Source organism: Rattus rattus, chromosome 3, assembly GCF_011064425.1.
Source record: "Rattus rattus isolate New Zealand chromosome 3, Rrattus_CSIRO_v1, whole genome shotgun sequence".
Lineage (NCBI taxonomy): Eukaryota > Metazoa > Chordata > Mammalia > Rodentia > Muridae > Rattus > Rattus rattus.
In genome coordinates this window covers 65,577,477-65,586,845 of record NC_046156.1, presented here as the reverse complement: position 1 = coordinate 65,586,845, position 9,369 = coordinate 65,577,477, and the positions used below count along the sequence as shown (strand labels likewise).

The following is a 9,369-nucleotide window of genomic DNA, read 5'->3' as shown; positions in this document are numbered from 1 at the left end:
AAGCCATTTTATAAATAAGAAGCCGAGTCTCAGAGAATTTGAGTAAGTGTGTAGAGAAAGGAGGTCCGCAGGCCCAGTTCTGTGCATCTTAGGGTGTTCCGGGGTGTCTGGCTGTATCTCAAGACTCTCTCAGAAAATCACCCGCACCGGACGGGATCCCTCAGGGAGGGGCTGCACTTTGGTTCTTCTCTTCTGCGCCCGGATGAAGCAGGAACCCCGGTTGCGTGTTGCACTGAACGCTAAAGGGTTAAGGCCTGGGGGCCGCCCCTTTTCCGCCCAGCCGGCGGGAGTATGAATACCCTCGCTCCTGCTCCCTGCTGGAGTTCTCCGCTTCCGCTGGGTCACTGTCGCCGCTACTTCTTTTCTCCCCCTAAAAGCTCCACGGGCCACTCCCTTCTCTAGTGCTCCACGTCCGCTTGCCCTCGGGGGCCAGACCAGCGACATGGAGGGTTGCGTCGGGGAAGAATCTTTTCAGATGTGGGAGCTCAATCGACGCCTAGAGGCCTACCTGACCCGGGTCAAGACGCTAGAAGAGCAGAACCAGCTGCTCAGCGCCGAGCTTGGGGGACTCCGGGCGCAGTCCGGGGACACCTCCTGGAGAGCCCGAGCCGATGACGAGCTGGCATCCCTGCGGATCCTCGTCGATCAGCGCTGGCGGGAGAAGCACGAGGCTGAGGTGCAGCGCGACAACCTTGCGGAAGAGCTGGAGAGCGTGGCGGGCCGGTGCCAGCAGGTGCGGCTTGCTCGCGAGCGGACCGTCGAGGAGGCCGCCTGCAGCCGGCGCGCACTCGAGGCGGAGAAGAATGCGCGGGGCTGGCTGAGCACCCAGGCGGCCGAGCTGGAGCGCGAGTTAGAGGCTCTGCGAGCCGCGCACGAGGAGGAGCGCGCACACCTGAACGCCCAGGCCGCCTGTGCGTCTCGCCGGCCCCCCGCACCGCCCCACGGATCCCCGGTCCGGGCCCCCGAAGTCGAGGATCTGGCCAGGCGACTAGGCGAAGTGTGGCGCGGGGCGGTGCGTGACTACCAGGAGCGCGTGGCTCACATGGAAAGCTCGCTGGGTCAGGCACGCGAGCGGCTGAGCCAAGCCGTGCGGGGCGCTCGGGAGTGTCGCTTAGAGGTGCAACAGCTGCAGGCTGATCGCGACAGCCTCCAGGAGCGCAGAGAGGCGCTGGAACAGAGATTGGAAGGCCGCTGGCAGGACCGGCTGCAGGCCACTGAAAAGTTCCAGGTGAGGAGGGTCATCAACTTCCTCCCCGACAACCCGCCCCCACACAGACCCGTAAGACCAAGCCCTAGGAAGTACTTAGGATGGCAAGAGACCTTCAGGAAGGGGCTGGAGGAAAGGGCGACTGTATTCATGAGTCCCTGCCCAGAGCAAGCACAGGCCCTAAACTTTCCTGTCCAAGCAGGATGGGCGGATGGAATTTTGAGACCTCCTTAGCAGAGCCCGCTTAAAGGACGGCAGGCCAATTCCCACTGTAGCAGCTCCTCACTCTTTGAAGGGCAATTTCACTCTAGGATGATTCCCTGCGCCCTTCCCTTTGCTGTTGTCAATCAGAAAGTGCCCAGCACATGCTCCCTCAGCACCAGAAGGTCCCTAGCAACCATATTGAAGGAAGGCGGGGTGAGCCACCGCCGACCACCAGCCCCTCTCTGTGTCAAGGCTTCTCAGCTCCCTTAAGCACATTCCAAAGGCCTGGGGCACCCTCCCCCTTATACGGCACAGATGTGACCAACAGCTGAGAAAACAGCTCTTGCCTGGCCCAGACAGAAGCCCCGACATGGCCACCTGCCCACTCTTCTTGGGGGAGAAAGATTCCAGAACACGTGGGAAGTGGAGGAACCCAGCCTGCTATGAGGAGCTGGAGACAGTGATGGCCCGACTGCTTTCCTTCCAAGTCCTCCCAAGCCGACTCTTGATAAATTGCTTTTCCCTTCTGTTTCCATTTTACCTCCTCTTCTGCTGTGTAACCCATCCCCGTGGGAGCTAGATTCTCAATAGCATGTGTTACCATTTAATGAGCATCCTCAAGAGAAGCCTGGTCTAGGACAGTGTTCCCTGAGCTTGTCTGTGGGTTCCAGTGCAGGGAGGACATAGAACAGGAGTCCTACAGAGAAGTGAGCAGTAAGCAGCCTCAGGGCCAGAGGGAGGCCCCTTCCACTCACTCTTCCCGCTTGCCTTGCAGCTGGCTGTGGAAGCCCTGGAGCAGGAGAAGCAGGGTCTACAGAGTCAGATCGCTCAGATCCTGGAAGGTGGGCAGCAACTGGCACACCTCAAGATGTCCCTTAGTCTGGAGGTGGCTACATACAGGTACACAGTGCTGACTCTCCTCTGCTTCTTCTGCGGCCCAGAAACTTGGCTTTGTACTTTCTGTGACTGTCAGCTGTCGCTTTGTAAAACTGTCCTATTTATGTGTATTTGTGTATGTACCACATGTGTACAGGTGTCCTAAGAGCCCAGAGGAAGGCATTGGGTTGTGTGCAGCTCCACACTGGTGCTGTGAACCAAACCCCTGTTCTCAGCCAAAGCAGCAAGCATTCTTAACCACTGAGCCGTCTGTCCAGCCCTCGGAATCACTTAAAACGTTTTATAACATTTACTTATGTAATGTATTTGTCTGGGAGGGAGGCTTATGAGTCCCAGAGGTGGAACAGGTCTGGCTTAGCAGCTTGGCCTACCCAGGTTCAGGACCAGAAGAGATGGTAATGCTTAAAAAGACAGCTCAGTCTTCAGGGAGGAGACCAGACAGATGAGTTCTTTGGAAGGCAGACAATCTCCAGTGTCTATGCCAACATCCTGGGGACACCTGGGCAGTCTCAGAAGCCTGATCATGCTAACCTGCCACCTCGCCTGGCCTCAGCTGTGTTTTGGGTAAGAGCTGGCCTCCTAGCTTTTTGCTTCCTTTCAAGCTCTCATGTCACTGGTCCTGCCCCAGTTCTCTGCCCTTTTCTTGGCTGCCTCAGGGAGGCTGAGTGGAACGGCTCTGGTGGTATTTCACAGCCTCTGTCTGTGTCTCTTGTGGGAAAAGGCCCCAGTTGGAGTCCCACAGTTGAGGGCTGAGGATATCACTCCAGAGTATGGGGCTAGGACAGGATGCCCCCCTTTTCCAGAATCCAATGGTAAAGAGGTAAGACAGAGACAGGTCTAGGAGAGGAGCTGGAGAGTAGGGCCCAGAGAAGGACAGCCAGTGAGTGTCTAGGAAAGACTGAATGCATAAGGCAGGATGCTGCATGAGGACAGAGGAAAGGCTACTTTGAGAACCAGATGTGCTCAGAGGCCATGAATGGAAACAGACTAGTTCCGAATCCCATGTGAACTGATTTCCCTCATCTCCTTCAATCAGCTCCATAGGCCACCGAGGCAGGGCCATGAACGTTAAGACCTCTGCCCTGAAGAGTTTGTGATCCGAAGCTTTAGCCCCAGTCAGTCCTCTGAGGGGAAGGGTCCAGGCAGCTCTGAGGAATGTAACCGCTGGCGTTTGAGGTCTGAAAAGGATTTGGAGAAGGGGAGCTGAATTCATTTGCTTTTGTCTGTCACCAGCTCTGGGGGCAGAGAGAGAGAGAGAGAGAGAGCCATCCCCTGGGAACAGCCTGAGAATTCCCACTTCCCCTGAGGAGCCCTCCCTTCTTAGGCCCTCCAGATGGTAGTGTGGACAAAAGGCAATAATTAGCATGAGAATCGGCCTCCCTCCCAGAGGATGAGGTCATCGGCCTTGGCCTTGGGTGGGGAGGCGGAGACTGATCTGAGGAGTCTGATATAAGTGTTAGCAATTCATTTGGCCCTGCATCCGACTGTGGGAATCTGCATGTGGGGTCTCCCTGTGTCTCAAATATGGGTTGGCTAAGTATATATCTGTGGGTATATGACTGTGTGGCTTTTATATGACAATGGTCACAATAGAGATTGATCCTGCAGTGGCAGGACATGCTACCTCAGCTGGAGCTGACCCTATCTTCCCCCCCCCACCAGGACTCTGCTGGAGGCTGAGAACTCTCGTTTGCAGACACCTGGACGAGGTTCCCAGGCTTCTCTTGGCTTTCTGGGTAAGAGGCGGAGCCAACTGCTCTCCTTGGAAGATCTTCCCTAAGCAGCATCAGTCTAAGCCTTCACTCCCTGGTCCCAACCCTACTGATGTTCCCAGTCTAGCCAGTGGGGGTCAGACAAAATGACCAATGTGAGGACTGCTCTGGGTTGAGGTCAGGACATACTTACAGTGTTTCTTACTCTGCTTTTCCAGACCCCAAGCTGAAGCCGCATTTCCTTGGGATACCAGAGGACCAGTACCTGGGATCTGTGCTCCCTGCCCTCAGCCCCGCATCCTTCCCTTCCCCCTTGCCTAATACCCTTGAGACTCCTGTGACAGCCTTCCTGAAGACTCAGGAGTTCCTTCAGGCCAGAACCCCCACCTTGGCCAGCACTCCCATCCCACTTATATCTGAGGCTCCCTGTCCTCCAAATGCAGAGGTCAGAGCCCAGGAGGTCCCTCTTTCTCTGCTCCAGACACAGGCTCCAGAGCCCCTCTGGGCTGAGGCCACAGTGCCTAGTTCTTCTGCTATCCTCCCAGAACTAGAGGAACCTGGGGGCAAGCAGCAGGGTCACTTCCCTGATGATCTGACCTCCTTAGCCACAACCCTCAACCCTCACCACCCTACTTTAGAGGCTAAAGATGGAGAATCCAGTGAGTCTAGAGTTTCTAGCATATTCCAGGAAGATGAGGGGCAAATCTGGGAATTGGTAGAGAAAGAAGCAGATATAGAGGTAAAAGTAGAAAACAGCTCAGCCCAGAAAACACGAGAAAGTGGTCTGGACACGGAAGAAACCCAGGATTCCCAGGGACCTTTGCAGAAGGAAGCACTGAAGGCTCTAGGAGAGGAGCCACTGATGTCTCTGAAAGTCCAGAACTATGAGACAGCAGGGAAAGAGAATTGCAATTCTTCTACAGAAGACCACCTGGGAACACTAGAAGGCCCAGAAAAAGAAAAGCAAACACCACTAAAGTCTTTAGAAGAAAAGAATGTAGAGTCAGAGAAAACTCTAGAAAACGGGGTTCCTGAACTATCTGAGCTTTTAGAAAAAGAAGACACAAGAACAGAGGATCAAGAATTAATGTCTTCTAAAGGTACACTAGAGAGATTTTCATCTCTAGGAAAGGAAAGTCAAGAAGTAGTGAGGCCTTCAAAAGAGGGGAACTTAGAATCATGGACAGCTTTTAAAGAGGAGAGTCAACACCCACTGGGATTTCCAGGAGCTGAGGACCAGATGCTTGAGAGACTGGTAGAGAAAGAGGATCGGAGCTTTCCAAGGTCTCCAGAAGAAGAGGACCAGGAGGCATGTAGACCTCTGCAGAAAGAGAATCAGGAGCCACTAGGATGTGAAAAAGCAGAAGACCAGATACTTGAGAGACTGATAGAAAAAGAGAGTCAGGAGTCCCTGAGGTCTGCAGAAGAAGAGGACCAGGAGGCATGTAGACCTCTGCAGAAAGAGAATCAAGAGCCACTAGGGTGTGAAGAAGCAGAGGACCAGATGCTTGAGAGACTGATAGAAAAAGAGAGTCAGGAGTCCCTGAGATCTGCAGAAGAAGAGGGCCGGGAGGCATGTAGACCTCTGCAGAAAGAGAATCAGGAGCCACTAGGGTGTGAAGAAGCAGAGGACCAGATGCTTGAGAGACTGATAGAAAAAGAGAGTCAGGAGTCCTTGAAGTCTGCAGAAGAAGAGGGCCGGGAGGCATGTAGACCTCTGCAGAAAGAGAATCAGGAGCCACTAGGGTATGAAGAAGCAGAGGACCAGATGCTTGAGAGACTGATAGAAAAAGAGAGTCAGGAGTCCCTGAGGTCTGCAGAAGAAAACCAGAGGATTGGGAAGCCTCTAGAAAGAGAGAATCAGGAATCTCTGAGGTCTCTTGAAGAAAACCAGGAGACTTTTGTACCACTAGAAAGCAGGAACCAGAGGCCACTGAGATCTCTAGAAGTAGAAGAGGAGGAGCAGAGAATTGTGAAACCTCTAGAAAAAGTGAGTCAGGATTCCCTCGGATCTCTAGCAGAAGAGAATGTGCAGCCACTGAGGTATCTGGAAGAAGATGACTGCATAAATAAGAGCCTTCTAGAAGACAAGACTCACAAGTCCTTGGGGTCTCTTGAAGATAGAAATGGGGAGAGCATTATACCACCAGAAAGTGAGACCCAGGTTTCATTGAGGCCTCCAGAAGAGGAGGACCAGAGGATTGTGAACCATCTAGAAAAAGAAAGTCAGGAGTTCTCGAGGTCTTCAGAAGAAGAAGAGCAGGTGATGGAGAGATCTCTAGAAGGAGAGAACCATGAATCACTGAGTTCTGTAGAAAAAGAGGACCAGATGGTTGAGAGCCAGCTAGAGAAAGAGAGTCAGGACTCAGGGAAGTCTCTTGAAGATGAGAGCCAGGAGACCTTTGGACCTCTGGAAAAAGAGAATGCAGAGTCCCTGAGATCTCTAGCAGGACAGGACCGAGAGGAACAGAAGCTTGAACAAGAGACCCAACAGACACTGAGGGCTGTAGGGAATGAGCAGATGGCAGTGAGCCCACCAGAAAAGGTGGATCCAGAGTTACCGAAGCCTCTTGGAAATGACCAGGAAATAGCTAGATCTCTTGGAAAAGAGAATCAAGAGTCACTAGTGTCACTGAAAGAAAAAGGTATAGAGACAGTGAAGTCTTCAGAAACAGAGATCATAGAACCACTGGAGACTGCAGAAGAGGACCTGGAAAGAAGGAAGTCTATAGATACTCAGGAGCCATTGTGGTCTACTGAAGTGGCTAGAGAGACAGTAGAACCTCCAGAAGATGAGCCCCCAGCATCGCTAGGGTCTGTGGATGAGAACCGAGAGACACTGACATCCCTTGAAAGGGAGAGTCAAGAACTGAGCTCTCTGGGCAAGTGGAACGTAGAGACTGGGGTAGAGGACAGTCAGCAGTTCCTGCAAGTGGACGAGGGTCTGCAGGAGGAACAGCACCAAGAGTCTCTGAGAGAGGCGAAGCAGGAGCTGCCTAGCTCTGGAAATCAACAGCGGTGGGAGGATGTGGTGGAGGGCGAAGCAGTGGGCGAAGCACCTCTGGCGACCACAGGAGTGGGAACTGAGGATAAGGCAGAGTTGCATCTGAGGGGGCAAGGTGGGGAGGAAGAAGCTGCAGCGGAGGGAGAGCTGTTGCAGGATATTGTGGGGGAGGCCTGGAGTCTGGGGAGCTCTGAGCCCAAGGACCAGAGGGTCCCTGCTGAGGCCCTCGACAACCTGGAAGGAGGGGCCTTAGAGGTCCCAGTTGCTCAGGCAATGCCAGAGGTGACAGAGCGAGATGAGGATAGAACCCAAGCAGGTGAACAAGACTCCATAGAGGTGACCCTTGGGTTAGAGGCTGCCAGAACTGGACTGGAACTCGAGCAGGAAGTGGTAGGGCTAGAGGACCCAAGGCATTTTGCCAGGGAGGAGGCCATTCCCCCATCCCTGGGGGAGGAAAGTGTGAAGGCAAAGATAGCTCAGGGCTTGGAAGGGCCTGGAAAGGAACCAAAAGAGGCAGGTGCTCTGGACTCGGGGATCCTTGAATTGCCCAAGACTAGCAGCGAGGCTCTGGAATGCCAGGGCCATGTAGAGTCTGAGTCCATGGAGGGCTGGGGAGAAGAGGAGGCCTCACTGGAGACCTCAGACCACGAGGGCAGTGATGCCCCTCAGCCCAGGCCCCCAGAAACAGAAGAAGATGAGGGTGCACAGGCAGCACTGACAGCCCCTGGTCCCAAGCTCATGGAACCCTGTTCACCCATCCCAATCCTGACAGATGCCCATGAGCTGCAGCCCCAGGCTGAGGGGATCCAGGAGGCTGGGTGGCAGCCAGAAGCTGGGTCTGAAGCACTGGAAAGGGTAGAAAATGAGCCAGAGTTTGGTCCTGGGGAGATCCCGGAAGGCCTCCAGGATTGGGAAGAGGGCAGAGAAGAAAGTGAGGCAGATGATCTAGGGGAAACGCTCCCTGACTCTACTCCCCTGGGCCTCTACCTGAGGTCCCCTGCTTCTCCAAAGTGGGATCTGGCTGGAGAACAGAGGCTTTCTCCTCAAGGGGATGCTGGGAAGGAAGACTGGGGTCCTGCTGTCCCCGCTGCCCAGGGCCTCAGTGGTCCACCGGAAGAGGAGGAGGAGCAAGGCCATGGCTCTGACCTATCATCTGAGGAGTTTGAGGACCTAGGGACTGAGGCCTCTCTTCTTCCAGGGGTTCCCAAGGAGGTGGCAGATCACGTGGGCCAAGTGCCCCCAGTACTGCAGCCTGCATGCTGGGATCAGGGTGGGGAATCTGATGGGTTTGCTGATGAGGAAGAAAGTGGGGAGGAGGGAGAGGAAGAAGATGCTGATGAGGAAGGAGCAGAGTCAGGAGCTCAGTGGTGGGGGTCAGGGGCCTCTGGTGGAGGCTTCAAGGCCCAGGATATTGCCCAAAGAGGAGACCCGGTACAGGAGTCTGTGGGTGTCAGTGGTCTCTGGGATGATGGCTTGAGAGGTGCTGCAGCTAATGTTCGTGCCCTAGAGATGGTATCTCAGGACAGTGCTGAGCCTTCTGGGTCAGAGGAGTCTGAGTCTGCCTCCTTGGAGGGGGAGGAAGGTCAAGTGACTGACCATTTAGATGCTCCCCAGGAGGTGACTAGCATGGTCCCGGGGGTAGGAGATGCCTTTGATATCGGTGGCCAGGGCCCCAACTTGGACTCAGAGCAAGTGAATGGGAAAATGGAGAATGGACTAGAACAGGCTGAGGGGCAGGTGGTCCTGGATGGGGACGAGGATCAAGGACTCCCATTACAGGGACAGGAGGTGGGTGCTCTAAAGGTTCCTTTGGTAGCATCTCCTGTGCATCTAGGCCCAAGCCAGCCCCAGAAGTTCACTCTGAGTGGGGTAGATGGGGATTCCTGGTCCTCAGGGGAAGACTAGAAACTGCCCTTCTGGCTCTGAGGACGTACTGGTGGGGATGTCCCTCCCTGCTCTGGGTCACCACTCTTAGCTTTGATAACTTGACCCATAGTATTTGTCCTGGAGAGGTGTGGCTGGGCTGAGCGAGGGAGGTGAGATCCTCCTGAAGGCTCAGGAGTTCCAGGCCTATAGTTCTACCCCCTCTTTCTTCTGTGGCTCACCTGCTGGAAGAGGCCTGGGCCCAGAGCTTTCCCACAAGGCTGTTCTGGCCACAGCTTGCTAGCCTTGCCTACCACCTGCACAAGGTCTGGTCTGGTGTATGCCCAGGGGAGCTGAGGGCAGCATTTATCTGACCCTTCATCTCAGCCTGCTGAGAGCTTGTTCCTCTCTTCCTCCCTGAATAAAGCCGTATCCCTACCTACAAAGTCTGGCTGCTTTCTTCTAGCCTTCAGGGTCCGGAC

General features: G+C 54.6%; 1 protein-coding gene across 1 annotated transcript; it reads left to right on the top strand.

Moving 5' to 3' along the window:
- Positions 1 to 314: 314 nt before the first annotated feature.
- On the top strand, positions 315 to 9,333 carry Nes (nestin). The gene is made up of 4 exons (XM_032898121.1): positions 315 to 1,228; positions 2,187 to 2,311; positions 3,971 to 4,044; positions 4,239 to 9,333. Exons 1-4 carry the CDS (start codon positions 443 to 445, stop codon positions 8,927 to 8,929), a joined length of 5,676 nt encoding a protein of 1,891 aa, XP_032754012.1. The 5' UTR covers positions 315 to 442; the 3' UTR covers positions 8,930 to 9,333.
- Positions 9,334 to 9,369: the final 36 nt, after the last annotated feature.

Coding starts and splice junctions, on each gene's coding strand:
- Nes (XM_032898121.1), top strand. CDS start 443: ATGGAGGGTTGCGTCGGGGAAGAATCTTTTCAGATGTGGGAGCTCAAT. Junction 2,312..3,970: donor CTGGAGGTGGCTACATACAG/GTACACAGTGCT, acceptor CCCCCCCACCAG/GACTCTGCTGGAGGCTGAGA. Junction 4,045..4,238: donor GGCTTCTCTTGGCTTTCTGG/GTAAGAGGCGGA, acceptor CTGCTTTTCCAG/ACCCCAAGCTGAAGCCGCAT.